The sequence below is a fragment of the Vigna unguiculata genome, chromosome 7 (genome assembly GCF_037176805.1).
Source record: "Vigna unguiculata cultivar grain cowpea cultivar isolate G323 ecotype 2 chromosome 7, ASM3717680v1, whole genome shotgun sequence".
NCBI lineage: Eukaryota > Viridiplantae > Streptophyta > Magnoliopsida > Fabales > Fabaceae > Vigna > Vigna unguiculata.
In genome coordinates this window covers 3,747,358-3,767,263 of record NC_140798.1, presented here as the reverse complement: position 1 = coordinate 3,767,263, position 19,906 = coordinate 3,747,358, and the positions used below count along the sequence as shown (strand labels likewise).

Sequence of the window (19,906 nt, the reverse complement as noted above, 5' to 3'; positions counted from 1 at the left end):
TTTAACTTTTGTATGTACACTTGTAAGCAATTAGATCACTCTACTCTTTAAGTATAAAAGTGTATAGTTATAACATCTTAATTTCAATTTATAATAATAGTATAATATTTGTTAGAAATAGACTTTAAGCGTAACTCGACTTTTAACATATTCCTAAGTCGAGGTATATTCATCTCGTGTGGGACTAGAAATTAATGAGTGATCCGTTAGCAATCCGATATCGGGTAGAACTGAATGTCCAACAAAGCTCGCTAAGATAAGCTCTAACTTGGCTCTGATACCATGTTAGAAGTGAGCTTTAAGTCTAACTTAACCTCACAAAATCGGCTTATAAGATGAAAATTGCACCCACTTATATATTATGAATTGATCTTATCTCTAGTCAACGTGGAACATCCAACAATATTTGTATCTCCTGAAAATTTTATTACAATCACATTCCACAATGCAATCATACAAAATATATAAATTTCTTGAAAATCTATCAAGAAAACATGTACAGACCAAACAACGGAGAAACCTATTACATGGACACACCAAACTTATATTTACATAAAGTAAAGTTTAGAAAAAAAAATATGAAAAAATATAATTGGATGTGATGGATATTCCAAAAGATCAAGAGGAGGATTTAAAACATGAACATTATCTAATGTCTTTAAGTATAAACTCCCTTTAAAGATTTATGAAAAGAATTAGATTTACAATACTAAAGAATTCTTGAAAGTTAGAAGAATGTTTGTAAAATATTTAAAATTGTTAGTTTTGAAATTGTGGTTGAAACCATTATATGAATTAATATAAAACTTGTTTAATCAATTATATTTAAGGATAATTGATTATATTGTTTTAGTTTGTAATTGGAAAGTCCACAAGGACGATCTAAATTATTATTTTGAGTGGTAATCCATTACATGGGAGGTTTGTATTATTAGACCCAGAAGTTTGAATAAGATCCTAGATGATAATCTGATCCCTATAATTTATTCAGTGACAACATAGTCTTAATATGCCTTAGAATTTTGATAAAAACAAATAATATTATGTTTTAATATTTAATATTTTTATCTAAGTGTAATACAAAAATAAGAAATTAGATCATGAAGGAAAAAATAAGTTTAGTCTTTGTACAACCATCAAGTCTTGGAATGTCTACTCTTCATACAACTTCTAGACAACACTCACAATAAACTCACCACAAGAAAACACACAACTCTAAATGGGATTCTCTTTTGAATTTGTTAAACTATGTAAGGAGTCATTGACAATTGACTCACAAATCCTTGTGCTCCTTAAGGTGAATATGTATCAATTTAAAGAGGTGTTGAAGAATAAATCTCCATTGATAGAACTTGGAAGCTTGCAAAATTTGATCAATAGAAAATAAGACAAGTTGCAAAATATAAAACTAAAAAATAATAAGGAAGAAATGATGCATAATATTAACTATTTTAGTAACCAATAATTTTTTTATTTTATGAATTAGTATTTAAGTTAGTCACTATAATGACTAACAACTTTTGATCACTAAAATTTGTTACTAAAGAAACATTTTTTTTAATGATATTACATGTATATGACTTTTTAGAAGCTTGGTTTTCACTTTATTTTAATAGGTTTAGAATTGAATTATTCTCAAACTATGATGCACGGATACGATACGTGATAGATACATGATATATGAATATTAAAAAGTAAAAAGTATAGAATAATTCTTAAAGACATAATAAATATATGATTGTTATTGTGTGAATCTAAACTAAAAGCATGTGTACTAAAGTCTTCAACATTAAAAATACAAATTATTGTCATCCCAAAAGTATCACTACAAGAAAACTCTTAAATAATGATCAATTTAAAGAACAAAAAATATGTTACAGACCACTTTAGAGACCAATTTCATAATTAAAGACCAATTATTTTGGTAGTCAAAATTTTGATAGCTGATGTTAGTGACCAATTTATAAACTATTTTAGTTATAAATTTAGAGACCAATTATAATTTTTTGAACTATTTTAGTTGCCAATAATGTTTAGTTAATATAGTGACTAATTTTTTTTGTCACTAAAATTCGTCATTGTTCAAATATTTTCTTATAGTCTATTATAATTTTATAAATTAGATACTTCATTGATAAGTATAGATAAAGTATCATAAAGTATCGGACATAGATATGTGTCAGATACTAATACGTGATCCAAATTAAAATATCAATGTATCATGTATGTCTCAAGCTTTTATTTATTTATTTTGTTAATTTATATAATCTATTTATTTATAAAAATATTAAAAATAAAGTAGGCAATTGATAAAGTGGGTTGACTAATTCTATAAATCAAGCTGGACAATTAAAAAAGTATATACAAACTATGAACATTTGTTCCCTAAGACCATGTTTTTAATTTTAATTTTTTTTACACACCTTTGTTCTCGAAGTTAATTTGCAGTTATCTTAGAAGTTTGTGCTTGGTTTTGGTGCGGTAAGATGCATAAGCGTAAATTTGACAACCCTGCATACATATATATACAGTCAATAAGACATCAAATGTTTTTTTTTTAATTATCAAACTGAAGTAGTAACATTATTTTTAATCACTTAACCAGCATCGATCGTCTTTTTTTTCTTTTTCTATCATTTCATGCTACTTATATCTTTGTCCCTTTAAATTGTTATTTTACATATAAATATATAGTGTTTTTAAATTTTGTGATTATATTATGCTACTAGCTCTCTAAATAATGATTTAAGGAAGGACGTGTATATAAATTATTTTTAATTTTAATTTGAAGTCAAGTGTATGCAACCTGTCTACCCCGTGTACGTATTTCCTTTGATACGTACGTATACGGAAGACGTAATAATACACATTAGTTTTTGTTTATTCATAGTACACATTCATGCACACAAGGAGGTAGCTAGGCATATTATTAGATTAAATAAAAAAAAAAGAATTTAGAATATTTATAGTTAATTTTGGAAATGCTTTTTAAAACCCAGCCGCCCATAACAGCCACCCAAATTGCTCTCTCTCTCTCCAAAAGGGAAATATCTATGAAAAATAGAGACACTCAACACCGCAGCAGAGAATCCCATAAAAACAACATCAACAACAACAACTGGAACAGTAGCATCATCGACCGCAACAAAAACAACACCAACATCAAACAAAACACCCCAACACCCTCACTCTCTTCTCTACTATTTCATCTCAATCACTCCTTCCCCTAACTCCTTTTCTCTCACAACTTCTTTTCATAGCCATAGATCATAGATAGGGACCAACCCTAAACTGTACAACCACTACTCACTCACGCTGCTTACTCATAACACGCTCACACGCGCACAGTACCATCATCGTCACCATCATCATCATCACCATCGCCATGTCCCTCGAAGACTCTCTAAGATCTCTCTCTCTCGACTACCTCAACCTTCTCATCAATGGCCAAGCCTTCAGCGACGTCACTTTCCAAGTCGAGGGTCGTCTCGTTCACGCCCACCGCTGCATCTTGGCCGCGCGCAGCCTCTTCTTCCGCAAATTCTTCTGCGGCCCCGACCCTCCACCGGGTCTCGACCCCGCCGCCGCTTCGCGAGCCGGCGCCGCCTCCGCAGCGCGTCCCCCCGGCGTGATCCCGGTGAACTCCGTCGGCTACGAGGTTTTCTTGCTGCTGCTGCAGTTCCTGTACAGTGGACAAGTCTCCATCGTGCCGCAGAAGCACGAGGCCAGACCCAATTGCGGCGAGCGAGGGTGCTGGCACACGCATTGCACCTCCGCCGTTGATCTCGCCCTCGACACCCTCGCCGCGGCCAGATACTTCGGCGTTGAACAACTTGCATTGCTCACTCAGGTTAATTCATTTCTCTCTCTCTCTGCTTCTGCGATTTAGGATATGTTTCACCCTAAACACTTCTATAGAGATAAAATAAAGGTTGTTTACCTCAGAAGAAATTTCTGTATAAACATTTTCGAAAATAAAATAAAAAAATAATCTGTAAATTAAAGTTTTTTCTCTCTTATTATTGCTTCTTTCCATAAACATGTTCATGTTTCCTTCTTTAATACCAGTCTTACGTTTTTCTCTTTCTGGGTTTTGGGAATTCGGACAGTTACTGCGTCTGGTCTTTGGAAACTGGGAAGGGGTATTTTTGTTATATTTTATTTGATTTTCCTGCTTTATTTTATTTTATTCACATTCATTTTTGACACCCCCTTTCGATGATTCTACAAGACTGTTACCTTATGATGAATGATTGATGGAGAGAGTGAAATTTTTTGAGTCAGATTTGTGCTTTTTTTTTTTTTATGATCTCATGATGATAGCTTCCCTCTCTGAAATGTGAGTAATTCAGCACCTGCATAGATATCAATTTTTCTTCTGCTTGTTCCTGGGACTGTGTGTTTGTTTATTCGAAGGTTTATTAATTCATTGCATGGTGTTTTCTCTTTGGGTTTTTGTTTGAGGGTCTGAAAATCTTTTGGGAAAGTTAAGGTAAAAACATGGGTTTATGTATGGTTATATTTACGAGTTGATATGTCTTGACACTCTTGATTTCATGTAGCATATTTGAGAGACACTCTTGACCCTTTATGATGCATATAAAATATTTCCCAAATTAAGATAATAAATATACATCAATCTTGTCTTCCACATAGCGAGCACTCCAAATCATTTCCTTTCCTCATTTGGATGAAAAGAGAGCAAGCTAATTAAAACAGAAAAGAGTTTGCTGCTCCTACACGACTTTAGTATAATATCTATTATTGGATTTTGTTCTCTTCCCTCTATTTTCTCATTTTGCAGCCAAAGCAGTGTGAAAATTTCCATAACTCTTCACAGAAACCTCACTAACCCACTATTTTTCCTCTGATATAACTGCCATTCATTCAATGCATGGGCATTATAAATAGATCGAGTTAGTTCCTGATGCCTGAAACATTACTTGTTCTAATGCATTTTTTCTTACTTTTAGAACCAAATTACATAATGTTTCAACAAGTTAAAGCTCTAGCTAAATCAAGAGTTTTCGCAAGCAAGGAACTAAACAAAAAATAAATTATATGATTTCCTCATTTTCTTTGACATTCGTTTCTTAGTTTTTCACTGCCAACCATTTTAAGGGCAGATTTAGTAATCAGATAAAGTTTTTACTATATATTTTTCATATTGTTATGTCATTAAAGTTAACTTCGAGGATAATTTGTATTATAAAATAAACATTAATTATATGTTTGATTTAGACGGAAGATAAAGGACGAAATAAGTTGAGTAAACAAAAATTGATAGAGAAAATAAAGATTAAAATAAACAATAGAAGGCATCCAGCCATTTAACCTCCTCTTCTTCCTGAGACAAACAACAAAAAGTAATTATTTCTCATCTTCCCCACTCTACCAAACATGGGTTAATGTTAGCATAATATATTTTCTGCAATTCTAAATAAACATTTTTAGATTAAAAGATAGCAACAAATATTTAAATTGATTTATTCAGAAGTAGAAATTAACGTATTCACAAAATTAATGTGTAGAAATGAAATTCTTCACACAATTTCTCTATTTTTTAAACTTGTGCTTATATAAGCTAATTTCAACGGGTAGGGTAGTTCATTTATTTTTATTTTTCTTGTTTCTCTCATCTAAAAATGATTAAAGAAATAAACTTTTGCATTAACATAATAATTGGAGAAGTAGAATTTTTGTTTAAATAATTATTGAGAATAAAATGAGTTAAACTTTTGCATCTGAACTTTGGTATAAAAACTCTTACTTTGAACTCGTTGATGGACAGAAACAACTTGCGAGCATGGTGGAGAAAGCTTCGATCGACGATGTGATGAAAGTGTTGATAGCATCTCGAAAGCAGGAAATGCAGCAGCTGTGGAGCACGTGCTCCCACCTGGTGGCAAAGTCAGGTCTTCCGCCGGAGGTGCTGGCCAAGCACCTCCCAATCGACGTGGTGGCCAAGATCGAGGAGCTCCGCCTCAAATCCTCCCTCGCGCGCCGCTCCATGCTGCCGCTGCGCCACCCGCACCAGCACCCCGACCTGGGCGCCGCCGACATGGAGGACCAGAAAATCCGGCGGATGCGGCGCGCGCTGGACTCCTCCGACGTGGAACTCGTGAAGCTCATGGTGATGGGGGAGGGCCTGAACCTGGACGAGGCGCTGGCGTTGCACTACGCCGTGGAGAGTTGCAGCAGGGAGGTGGTGAAGGCGCTGCTGGAGCTGGGCGCGGCGGACGTTAATTTCCCGGCGGGGCCGGCCGGGAAGACTCCTCTGCACGTGGCGGCGGAGATGGTATCCCCAGAGATGGTGGCGGTGTTGCTGGACCACCACGCTGACCCGAACGTGCGAACCGTGGACGGCGTGACCCCGTTGGACATCCTGAGAACCCTAACCTCGGACTTCCTCTTCAAAGGGGCAGTCCCTGGACTCACCCACATTGAACCCAACAAGCTGAGGCTGTGCTTGGAGCTGGTGCAATCTGCAGCTCTCGTTTTGTCTCGTGAAGAAGGAAACAACAACAACAACAACGTTAACAACAGCAACAACGACAACACTAACAACCCGAACACTTCTGCTTCTGCAACTTCTATCTATCCACCAATGAGTGAAGCGCACAGCAGCAGCAGCAATTTGGACTCGAGACTGGTGTATCTGAACCTCGGCGCCACGCCACAAATAGGTGACGATGATAGCAGCAGCCAGAGGGAAGCCATGAACCGTCATGGCTCGCAAGGTGGTGGATGTGACCCATCAATGTACCATCACTCTCATGACTTCTAGTTCTAGCTCTAGACCACTACTACTACTACCTATTACTGTTATTATTTATATATATAGATATAATATGTTTGAGCTAGAGTAGCTGGTTATATAGCTGTCTGGCTAGTGGGTACCTTGAAATTTCAACTTAAAATGGAAATATAATTGAAGTTAATTTCAACTGCAATGAAGAAGAGACTGTGGACACTGTAGATTGGGTTTTTGTTTTTCTGGGGTTGTCAGTGGAAATAGTTATAGTGTTGAATATTCACCTCACTCACTACACACTGATATCTGATATGGTGGTTTAATTCTGTTTTGGGTCTCTGGCCTATCTTGTGTTTGTCTGTGTTTCTTTTTGTAGGCTTTTCAAATGGTAGCATTGTGAAGTGCGATTTCATGGGAGATATGAGGATAAGCGCGACAAGGAGAATCTAATCACTGTAATTTTATTTTATTTTGCTGTAAAACGAAAGGGTGCATGGAGGAGACGCAGGTCAATCTTTTCAATCCCACTTCACCTGTCAACTCTTTGTTTTTTCTTTTTTTTTTTATCACGGCCAATTCTTTAATTTGGCTTTTCTGATTCCAATTCTTTGTCCCACTTTCTCCTAACCCAAATCATTTACTCCTCTATTTTCTGCTTCAACCTCTCATCATATTTCCTTTTTGTTTATTTTCCAAATTAAGGTTTATCTGCTTATGGAATCAGAGTTAAGAGATTAATCATATGGCAGTGGCATCTTTTCTTCTGATATTTAGGCCTATGGACCAATTCATTTAATTTGTTTTTAGTATATAATTAGTATTGGGATTTATTGTTTTTCTTTTGAGCAAAAGTTGTGGCTGTGGACAAATGGATTGGTTGTCTTGCATGAATGCTACAATGAGTGTGACCACACATGTCAAGTTAAAATATTGGCACTATCTCCTTCCATGTAATCCTCTTTTTGTCCCCTTGCCTTTTGTAGCAGCCTCTTCAGGATAAAATAAACACTTTACAGCTAAAAGCAATTACATTAGTAGTAATATCTTTTATCATTGCTAATCCTTGTCCAACTTCATAATTAGTAGTGGGTCAGGGAACATTCTTGAGTTTACTCCATAATTAATTTCCTGCATGTACATAGATAATAACCTATGCATCCCGGGTTTTTAGTACGTGTTCTTCTGAAAGCTTTTTCAAACCCAAATTATCAGGTAATTAACACTTGAAAAATTGTGCACCAGATGCATGTCTAAAACTAAACTTACTTTTCTTGTACTTATATATATCGGATCATCTATGAACTTATATGCAACTGTCCAGTAATTCTGCTTATTAGAAAAATATTTTATATACTTGAACAGTTCAACCATCACTTCTGTTACTGCTTCAGTGTATAAACGTGTACGCATCTCCTCGTCATAAATGCTTAGTCCAATTTACTTTGGTAAGGTCATAGAATAATTTTATCAAACATATACTAGTCTTAACTATACATAAACTGTGTCATTATTTATATGTTGCATTTATCATCAGTGTGTCTATTTTTACGTAATGTTGGTGATGATCAGTGGGGGAACTTTGATGAAAACCAGTGTTTATACATGTTTTTTTGAGTTTGATAAAACTCATAGTTTAGAGAGTTGAGAGGAAAACAGTATAACTGTACTTGTACAGGGTTTGGCAGAGATCTAGGACAGAAAAGTACATGACTTTAACTAAAACTAGGGCATTAATGGATCACTGATATTAGCAGTTTGGACTGTATAAAAAAAGCAGAGAAGTGACTACTCATTGGTATGCCTGAGATTTTGGTGTAATCATGATTCACCTGCTAGTTGCTTGTGTTTTTTAATGTCAAAAGGTAAATAAATTAATTAACCCTTTTGCATCTTCTAGCATGGAAAACCTTGACATGTATGTATCCACTGAACAAGAAAACATAAGGGTCATTCATATGCTGCTAACGTTTGAATTAAACAATAAGGTTTTCTTTTTGTTCATCCTACCGTACAATCTTTTCCTTATCTGAAATCTCAGTCTTATCTCTTTATTGTGATGGTCAAAACCACCTATCACCACTGTTGTCACATGCTTTTTCATCTGTTAAGGCTTTTGATTGAACCCAATAACTCCAATACCAAATTTCATGTCCTCCAAAGTCAAGTTTGAGATTGGAATATAAGAGTTTCCAGAACAACAGTGACAGAGAACTATGCAGTGAGATGCACACTGTTAATAGGTGGAAGGTTTGGAAGAGAGGAAAGGTACGGAGGTTGTGATTACGGTGGGAATGGGTGGGTTTGTTTACATGGTAGGGTTATCAGAAATTGGATTATAATTTATGGGATTGAAAAATAGTCTTTAAAATAAAATGTTTGTCAACAATTATAGTGAAAGTAATTTAGTTAATTTGTTATGATAAAATTCAGTTTAATTCTTTTATGTTATCATTATTATTATTATTATATTATTTTGGTGAAATTTTTTCGAATTATTTTTAAGTTAGATTTAATTTTAAATAATTCAATTTATACATTTTTTTTTTCATTTTGATTTATTGAAATCATTGTGATAAGGTGGTTCATAAGTGATTCATGGGGAGGGAAGTAGTACTAGATTTAATTCCCTTAAATAAGTTATCCTATTCAAATGTTGTAAATTAAAAGAAAATTTGTAGTTTGGAGAAGAGATTTCACCAAAAATGATGAAATAAATGGTTCATATCAATAATATAGTTCAAAAAATATTGAAAATTAAAGCAATAATTTTTTATAAAAATGTGAGGATGTATATTTAAACTTGAGAGAAAACTTATTATATGTTTTAAGTATATATTTAACCAATTTAAATTGATAAAACACTACTAAAAAACTTATATTTTCTGTTATTTTTTTTTTGAAATTTTTTTAGGGAATACTTATAAATTTTGTTATAAAAAAGAAATTTGCAGGAAATTGCTGTCATTGTTTTTGTAAAATATTGTGTATAAAACACTTTTAGCAACAAATTTTATAAAAAATACTTACAAATTTTATAATTTTGTATGAAATAATTATTCACGAAGCAATTACTTGCCATTTAAGATTCTTAGAAACAATAACTGAAAAGAAAAATCTTTTTCTTACAAATTTTTTAAACAAATTTGCAAGAAAATTTGTGTAATATGATATTTTTAGTAGTCAAATTTAGAGATTGTACTTAAAATTTTTAATTAAAATAAAGTTTTACTTTATAAAAAAACAAATGAATATTTATTTAAGTCAACATTTATTAAGCTAACACTTATTCAAGTTAACAAACTCAATCATATGAGCTTAGTTTATATTAATGAGAGCTCATGATTTCTCTCTTTTACTTTTTTATATTAATGTCTTTACATTAGACTTTTCTCATAGTTTTTTTTTATTATTATTTACACAAGATAAAAGCTCTTATATTTAAGAAGGATATTGCTTTTGCCACTAAGAGTTGTTCTTGATCTTCAATGCAACTTTTTTCTCTAGTAAGTAAGTCACATATCAACATGCTTTGCTCATATATTATATTATATTAAGAATGAAGTATAAAATAATTCATAGTATATATGAAACACTTAACACATCTTATAAATTAATTGTAATTTATAAGAAATTTAAAAAACCCAGTGAATTACTGTCTATAGTTTTAGAGTTTATTTCATGTGCGTCAACAATTTGATGCTATATATTAGTTAATTAATGTTCGTTTATTTCATGTCTTTTTTTTTTAATTCTGAATATGATCAAATTGAATATACATCGATATTTACATCTAAATTGAATACACATCAACGACATGAATACTTTTTAAATGTAAAGAGTTTTCTACAAGAAAAAAAAAATAGCTTCCAAAATATTTCTATCAACCAAGCTGCCTTGTTATTTGTTGCGACTTGACTGATTCTAACTTTGCAAAACAGGTTAATTTTTTTGAAACAAAAGTTAAAAATTGTAAAAGTAATTTCGATCAAGAAAACTTTTAAATAGTGACTAATTTTAGTGATCAATAATTATTAGTAATTACAATGATTAATTTAAATTTTATTTTACAAAACTAAAAGTTGTTGAATACTAAAATAGTCACAATTATGAATAAAAAATTATAATTGTTCATTAAAACTAGCTACCATTGTTTTAGCTACCAAAGAAAATTGATAACTACAAATTAGTATTTAGGTTTTGACTACCAAAATAAATTAGTTTCTAAATTAGTCTATAATTAATTAGTGATCAATTTTGACTATTTTAATAACAAAAAATTTTAATTTTTAATTTTATAAATTGGTATCTAAATTGGTCAATATAGTGACTAACTAATTTTGGTTTCTTATTAAATTAGTTTAAAGATTTTCTAGTCGCGAATTATTTTAATAAATAAATATTTGTAGTGTCTCCTTAACTGATACGATTAGAGTCCATTGAATGTTATGTGATGCTAAAGGTTATTTTTTTTTCTTCTAAAAACTGTAAAATTAATTTTAATTTTTTAATAGATAAATGCTTGTGTTGACTTAGTTGATGAGTTCGCTTCATGTTGGGTGCTAATGGAGTTCACTTATATGACACTACAGTGCCAGAAAAAGATTATTTTTTTAGTATTCACAACCCAACACTAATTTATATTATGAATTTGTGTGTCTTGAGCGAATAAATATGAATTTTAGATAATTTTTATTTAAAGACTTCAATTTGACTATGAACAATCACTTCACTTACAATTTTTCTTTCATTGTTTTATATAAATCTCCTTATACTTATTTCCTTCATTCAAATTCATAAATTTTGTCACATCTATACTTATTTCTTTCACTTACACACATTTCTTTCATTCACATTCAACTCTTTCATATCCACACATCTCCTTCATCCTCACTTATTCCTTTCATCCACACACCTTTTCTCATTTCCTTCATCTACAATAATTTATTTTTTCTATCTTTTTTTTTGTATTTTATTTTGTTGAATATGGAGATGTTGTATAAGAAACTTGTTTTAAATTGCCTTCATTAGCATCGGTCAAATCAATGAATTAGATTAATATTAACAATGAATTTTATTTAGCGTATACATTAATGACACCTAGATCAACGATAAAATACTTTAATTAAAAATTAGATAAAATACTTTAATTAAAAATTAATTTAAAAACTAGTAACAAATTAGTGTTAACTTATCCGATGCTATTTAGAGTTAGCCTTCAAAAATTGACATTAACCTATTAGTGTCCATGTTTTTAAAATCATACATGCAACACAAATATGATCTACTAGTTAATTATGGTTTTGACCATTACTTATTAGTATCCACTTTTGACCAATACTAAATACATATATTTTGTTGCAGTGTTTGTTTCAATAAATAAATTAATTAATTAAAAATAATATTTAATAGTCATGTGATAATACAACTAGAGTGGCAAACCACTAATTATTAGTAAAAGATAAACAACAAACACTCAATTTTTTACACTATTATTGCTAAAATTAGTTTTATTAACCATAATGAAAATACTGGCAAGTGATATATGAATTTAAAGTTTATTTATTCGTGTATAAAAAAGTTTTCAAGATCTGCAAACATAATTTTCTTAATGCATAAAAAAGAGCCAAAAAGATGGGTTATAAATAAAACATTTACAATAATGCTTGCTATTCAATAATTCCCACTACGATGCATGAACTGCTAGGTTTTTACAATATGTAGCTACTAATGCATGCAATTGTACTGGATATGTTCTGTGTCTTGTCTATTCAGTAGAAAGAAAAAGGGAAAAAAAACATTTAATAATTTTTTAAAACTAAATAATTATTTAACTGGCTTTTCATTACAGAAAAATGATTGTGGTTTCCATGTAGAAAAATTATACTTTGACTCTCATTTTTTATTTTATGATGTGATTTATTGTGGACCATTGATTTTTTTTTAAGGAAAAGATAGTGATACATTAATCAATTACCCACACTAAATCACGTCAGAAAATAAAGGATGAAAGTCAAATAATGAGAGCCATAGTATCATTGTCCTTTCATGTATTACTATGTGGGTTGGTGAGTCAACCCACTTAATCCACCAACTTGTGTTGGATTGAGTCGGGTTGCAAAATTTTTGATTTACCATAAAGTGAGTCAGATTAGGTTCACTCATTTTCAACCCGTATGAATCGGGTTAACTCACTTTGACATCTCTAATTATAGCTATAGATAATAATGAAGTGGACATGGTAGGAAATGACCTAATTACACAACTCTCTTACATAGGCATTTTCCACATCTTTGGTCTGTTATTTACAACTTGTCTTTGGTTGGTCACCCAAAGTAGTAACACTAGTTGAAGCCATATAATCAAAATATCTTACTTTTCTTCTCTCCAAAGCAAAAATATGTGGTTTTCCCACTCTCAAACACCCACCATTTTTAAATTATTCTCCTTAGAAAATGTTTTGTAATTTGAATAGGGCATGATCTATGTAAGTGCAAGTGATGCCATGGTTAGCTTCCACAACGTTAGTGGTGTCCATTATTTATTTTACTTTTCCTTCACAAAGACATGCATGCAAACAATTGTACATACATATATAATGGGATTCTCGACAATACACTATTAAACAAATTGTGTGTTGGTAAATCAAATACGATGTTTAGACATGTAAAACACAAACTCCTGATAAAAAAAAATGTAATTTATGTACACGTACGTAAATTACTGAGATCTACATTTTTTTTTACTTTCTTTATAAAGTGGATTCTATAGTGGTTATAACTAATGTCGATTCCCCAAAGTAAAAAGTATATTTTAGTCATGAATTTTAGAATTAATTAAAAATATTATTTACGTCGATTCAAGTTATGAGCTGTAAAAGATATGTATAAATTAAAAATAACAATTTATACGAAAATAATTAAAAGTATACATAATAAGAAATACCATATTATTGATAAAATTTCGCTGAGGAGTAAAAATTTGTTATTAAAGTAGAATTTATTGATAAATTATAGATTTTAGGATTTTAACTAACAAGAGAAATATCTGTCAATAAAAGTCGTAAGATATACAAAAGTATTAGTGCGTAAATTTCATTGATAAAATAGTGTAAAAAATTTATGCTTTGAGTTTTGAGTATGATGCGATAAAACTCATTGATAAATCGGTAAATCATCGATAATTGTGATTGATAAACGAATTTGAGTAGATTAGTAAATCTATTTTTTTATATAGCAATATGAAATATAATAATGCTCTTTATTTATTAGCAAGAAATAGTTAAAATATATAATTTCTTATCAAGTGCGACCATTGCGAGGTAAAAGTGTGATATTTTTAAGAAACCTAATTTCTACATTTGAAGATTGATCACCAAACTTTTAAAGAATATGACCAATGGGATTCTTGGGCTTTGTCTAAATTCTCTTATTCATGTTTGTACTCATTTTATTTATTTATTTTACTTAAACATTGAAAAATATTCTGCAGACAAATATCTTTCCTTTTCTTTTTAACAATTCAGCGATTAATCATTAAAAATATAAACTGAACTTTCTAAAATTATAATATTATAAGAGCCTCCTTCATTTATAGGAAGATGATATAGCATTTTTGATTAAATTAATCACTCGTAATATTAAAAGATATAATTATTGATTTGTTTTCCGATCTTTTGAGTTAATTTAATTTGGTCTCCGAGTATTTGAAAGGTTCAATTTGATTTCCGAATTTTTGGAAGGATAATTTGGTATCTTTTTAAAATGGTTCGGTTTAACATCTTCCGTTATATTTTAGTTAATTATTTAATTTGTTACAAAGTAACAGTTCTTCACTCTATCAATAATATTGACCGAAATATAACAGAATGTACTAAATTGATCCACCTTAAAAAAAACATAAGAGTATCAAATTGAATATAAATAATTATAGCTATTAGAAAAGCCAGAAAATGCGTAAGTGATGACAGTGCATGTAGTTATTCACATTAGTTGCTCAACATGAGGAACTGAATCTCCCTAACTTCTTTTTCAATGTTAACATAACAGAAAGGTTGAACTTTGTTCTTCGCACCTTCATCTCTTATAGTGCTTATTGTGTTCATTATCTAGTTAGTGATTTTTTTAATAATTAAGCACGTTTGACTCCAACGTTTAAAACATAATAAGCACTTTCAAGACTATACACTTATTTCTTTTGTCTGATTGAAAGTTTAATCAAATATACTCTTTTAGCAAATTTTTCATACATTAAAATTCAATATCTGTTATTATAGAAAAACTTGACTTTTTTTTTTTTGGAATAGCCATTACTATAAAAATTTGAGGAGACATAAATTACTCCATTAAAAAAAAAACACTTCCTTATTTACACATTTTTGTTTTATTTCCTAATCTGACCCTTAAGTGCGATTTATATACGAGACATGTGCATGCAAGTATATTTTTAAAAATATTTTTTGTACTATAAAATATCATCTTATTTTTAAACACTTAATTGTTTCCGAAAGTGTAAAAATAAGAACATTTTTCTTTTATCATGAACTCTCATTAATAAGAAATAAAATATACTTATGTAACTAAAACTAAAAGTAAAAGTAAAACACGAAACTTATCGAGGTGTGTACATTTGAGTGAAAGTATCTGAGAGAGAAAGAAATGATTGATTTGAGTGGATTTAGGGTGAAATTTATGTTGTTCTTTATAAGTGATTTGTGATTTAGAATTGATAGTGAAAAGAATTTAAAAGTAAATTTTGTAAAAGTTTGTGTAAGATTTGACTAATGTGGCTAATAAAAAATAAAATTTAATTTATAAAAAAGTAAGATTATCAAATTGCCCTGTTAAAAATAATATAAAATGATGATTAGATAAGTTGTAATTAATTTTAAATTTTTTTTCTTGATAAATAAAAATAGTAATGATATTTATTAATTAAAAAAATAAATATTATAATATATTTGATTTCAATTACAAATCACAAATCGAGGACATAGTAATGGTGGAATCAGATACACCAAAACGGAATGGGATAAAGAACTAAAACACCTTTTAAAATCGGATACATAACAAATGGAACCGAGTACATTAAACAAAAACTACTGAAAATGTAGGAATCACGTCGATGTAGGAATCACGTCAATGTTGGAATCACGTCAAAGTACAATATATTTGATTCCATTACTTCTTCGTAATCACATTGGTATCTTCATGAGGGAACAATAATAATAGAAAACTATGAAAATGGAAATGATGCAAAACTTAGGAAGTACTAAGAAGGAGCAAAGTGGTAAAATAGCAACATACTCTCTCAAATCTCTTCAAAACTTCAGTATGCAGAATGTTAAAAAATCATGACAAATCTAAAATCCCATAGTTCATGGCTTTATTACATTAATCTGGTGAAAATAAATTTGTTGAGCAAAAGCAACGTTGATAACTTTACATGGCATCATTTATGAGAAAAGAAATAGACAAAAAGGGTTGATGTAGTTTTTGAAGATATTGAATTAATGTGTATTGTTGAAGGTAGTAGGATCCAATAATTTGATTGACAATTCACTGCGATGATCTGGTTCTGAAATTGAGTCAGGGACGTGCACGCGTGGCTCGGTGAGATAGAGACAAAGAAACAGACTCACGCATCAACAAAAATGATACCAATGAACAGGGAATAGTCACACCACTGTTACTGTTAAACATCGATCAATGCTGTTAAATTAGGTCAAATCAAATAAATATGTATACATGCATGCACAGACTATTTCTTTCGATTATTTTAATCCACCATTTCAATTACCACTACATTACTACATTACATTATTAAAAAAAATAAAAAAATAATCTAGTAATAATTAAAATAATAAATTAAAAGTAAATAAAAAAAATGAATTAAAATATTATTTTTTTAACGTGTATTATTCCGATGTATTTCTAAATCTTTGCATTAAACGAAGATGATATGAGAAAGCCAACTTATCAAACTAGAAAAATACTAAAATACTCTATAAGATGAACAAATGTGGCTTGAGGATGAGAGAATTTAAAGTTGAAAGGTAGATGAGAATCGATTTGTATCTTCATAAATTCTCATCTGTCACTTGCACTAATTTTGAAAAAAATTAATGCAAGAAAATTGATTATCCTTTCTCCTCCATTAGGAATAATCAATTCTCATGTGCTATAAGGATTAATCGATTCTCCTCTCTCTCCCCTCCATTAGAAAGAATGAATCCTCTTTTACAGGACAAGGATCCAACATATTTTCTGCAACTAGATGTATCCCAAATTAACATGCTAAATAAATGGACCGAGAGATTGTTTAACTGGATAATAATAATAATAAATAATAATAATAATAACAATAATTCCGTCGATTTTAATTTAATATAATTTCATCATTTTTAATTTTTATAATTTCACGGATTTTAATTTTTTGTATTGAATAATAATTCACATTTTATTTTAGGATTAAATATGTTTTCGGTATTCTAATTCTTACTGAAAATTGAAATTAATCCCTATTTGAAATTTTGAACTAATTTAATTTTTTATTTTTAGAAATGTGTGGATTTAGTCTTTTTTTCAAACACGTTTTCAAGCTAACATTGAAATGAAAATGTGTCGACTAACGTAAACAACTCAAATGTACTCAAATGCTATCGTGAGATGTGTTTGAAATGTCAAATAAATATAACGAAATTTAGTTGAAATTACTAAATTCATTTATGTATGAAATTGGGAGACCAAATTGAATAAAAAAACCGAGAAGGAACTACTTCAATTTCATGACTTAAATTTAAAAGAGTAAAAGAAGCTCGTGAAATTGTAACGATGTTACATGCTCATTTCCTTTAAGATGGTTTACAAAGAGAGATCAAAAATAACATTTTTCAAACTTTGGAAACTAAAAGATTAAATTTAAAAATATCCAAAGTTAACAACAACAAAATTACTTTAACCTTATATTTTACAAAATTCGTAATTTTCTAATTTCATCATATCATGTCTAAAAAGGTATGGATAATAAAGAATTAAAAGACGTGAAATAAAAAAAAGAAAGATTGAAATTATATATTTTGAAAAATATTGAGAACAAAATTTAAAATTAAATAGAAATTTGAAGCAGAAAGAAGAAAATAGAGGGTAACAAGGTAAGTGAAATGATGAAGAAAGAGGGAAAGAGTTATGAAGTGTGGGAGCAGAGATCACATGGAGAGTAGAATGAAGCTGACATTACATGACACCACCATAATTCTCTTCTCTCAATCTTCTTCTCCTTCAAACCCTTCTTAATTCTCACCACTCATCATTTACCACAAAAAACTACATCTTTTTTTAATACTTCTTCATCACCACCATATTTGAGTCTCACCGTATGTATTTTAAAAATAAATAAATAAATATATATATATATATATATATATATATATATATATATATATTCTTTTTAACTCACTAATATTACGGTGAGAATAGTTCAAGTGTGAGTTAAAGTTCTACATTAAAGTTACAAATAAAAGACTCATAATTCAATTGTCTCTAAGTTTTAAATTAAAAGTGATGTCAAATACTTTATATGTATAAAACTCGTATAATGAAACATAACCTAACCCAAAGAGAAGCCATCTTATAGTATGAAACATCATTTAACATCTAATAAAAGTTAATATCTTTAACTAAAAAATTATATCCATTTATTTTTAAAATTTAAAAATTAAAATATATAAAAGTTTAAAATAATAAAAAATTTAAATTTTACCTCTAAATATAAAAACTAAAAATATATTTAATTTTGTCTCTGTACACTAAAGCAGTAGGTATAATAAACGTTAGTTTCATAGTCAACATATATATATAATCTTTACTTTATTGAAGAATTCCTATACTTCAAAAATTTATTATGTTATTTTGTTTTATATATAATAAAATAGATAATTTAATTTTTGTTATGTTATGAAAATTATTATATTATTATTTTGTATTACCAACTTTAGTATACTAGTATCTAAGATAGAACCTACATTGATTTTGTTTGATGAGTGATGTATATTTGTATGCCTGTATATTTCTAACATTCTTTGAGTATATTATGATATTTTCAACAAATTTAAAATGTTGAAGGGATTTAAGCTCAAGAAGACCACCCCTATCTAATAAAGTGAAAAAAAATATATGATAAAGTTACCTTTAAAATCTTTACTTACAACTTCTAATTATTGTGTGAATTTTGTTCGAAAATTCAACGCTAAAATAAATTGTGAACTTATTATATATTTTTCTCTTATATAAATACTTATATGAGAGGAAAGTGGGAAGAAACTTTTTTGTCATAAACTAAAAATTCACATTAGCTCATTTGTAGAGTTTGTACACTGATTTTTAAAAATATAATTTTTTATTTAGGTATAACATCAATTTCTCCAGCTTAAAAGTATGTTAAAGGCATTATTTTATAAGAACTTCTCCATAAAAAATTTTAGAAAAATAAATTATAAGAACTTCTCTATGAACACTTCTACAAAAGAATAAATGAGAAACCCATAATTATATTGACTTAACTTTAAAAAATATTGTACAAACTTTCATACTAACTTCTTCAAAATATAATTTTTATTTGGTACATTCTTTTAACTTATAAAAGAAACTGATTTGATTTTTATTTCTGATTAATTTTCTCTTCTAGTAGTATTTACGTAATCCCAGTGTATTAATATAACGTTGACACAGATAATTAAGTGAATAATTTCTCTTCATTCAAGATACTAATACAATTTACCTTGTGCAGTTCTTATTACACCTCCATAAATTGTTCTCTGTCGCATAAACTTTTTTCCATTTTATTCTTTTTGGATTATAAAATTCAAAAGTTGTTTTTTTGATTTTCAAGTTGTATAATTCAAAAGCTAGAAGTCATTTTCAGATTACATAATTTGAGAGTTGAAATTTTGAGAATATGAAATTCGGAAATCAAAGAACTTTCAAACTTATAATCCGAAAATCATTAAAAAAAAATAACTTTTAAATTGTGTAATTCCGAAAAAAAATTAAATTACATGATTTAAAAACTAAAAAATAGTTTTCGAATTATATAATCCAAAAAGACAAAATGAACAAAAAAAAATTATGAAGAAAGATATTGAGACGAAGAAAGCAA

At 29.5% G+C, this 19,906-nt stretch overlaps 1 protein-coding gene across 2 annotated transcripts; it reads left to right on the top strand.

Annotated features, from left to right (window-relative positions):
- The first annotated feature begins 3,017 nt into the window (after positions 1–3,017).
- Positions 3,018–7,693, top strand: LOC114190293 (BTB/POZ domain and ankyrin repeat-containing protein NOOT2-like). 2 transcript variants are annotated; one of them, XM_028079122.2, is made up of 3 exons: positions 3,018–3,850; positions 5,792–6,762; positions 7,131–7,693. In XM_028079122.2, exons 1-3 carry the CDS (start codon positions 3,386–3,388, stop codon positions 7,144–7,146), a joined length of 1,452 nt encoding a protein of 483 aa, XP_027934923.1. In that variant the 5' UTR covers positions 3,018–3,385; the 3' UTR covers positions 7,147–7,693. The 2 variants fall into 2 exon arrangements, with proteins under 2 accessions (XP_027934923.1, XP_027934922.1); XM_028079121.2 differs by lacking the exon at positions 7,131–7,693 and having other exon boundaries at positions 3,019–3,850; positions 5,792–7,100.
- The last annotated feature ends 12,213 nt before the right edge of the window (positions 7,694–19,906 follow it).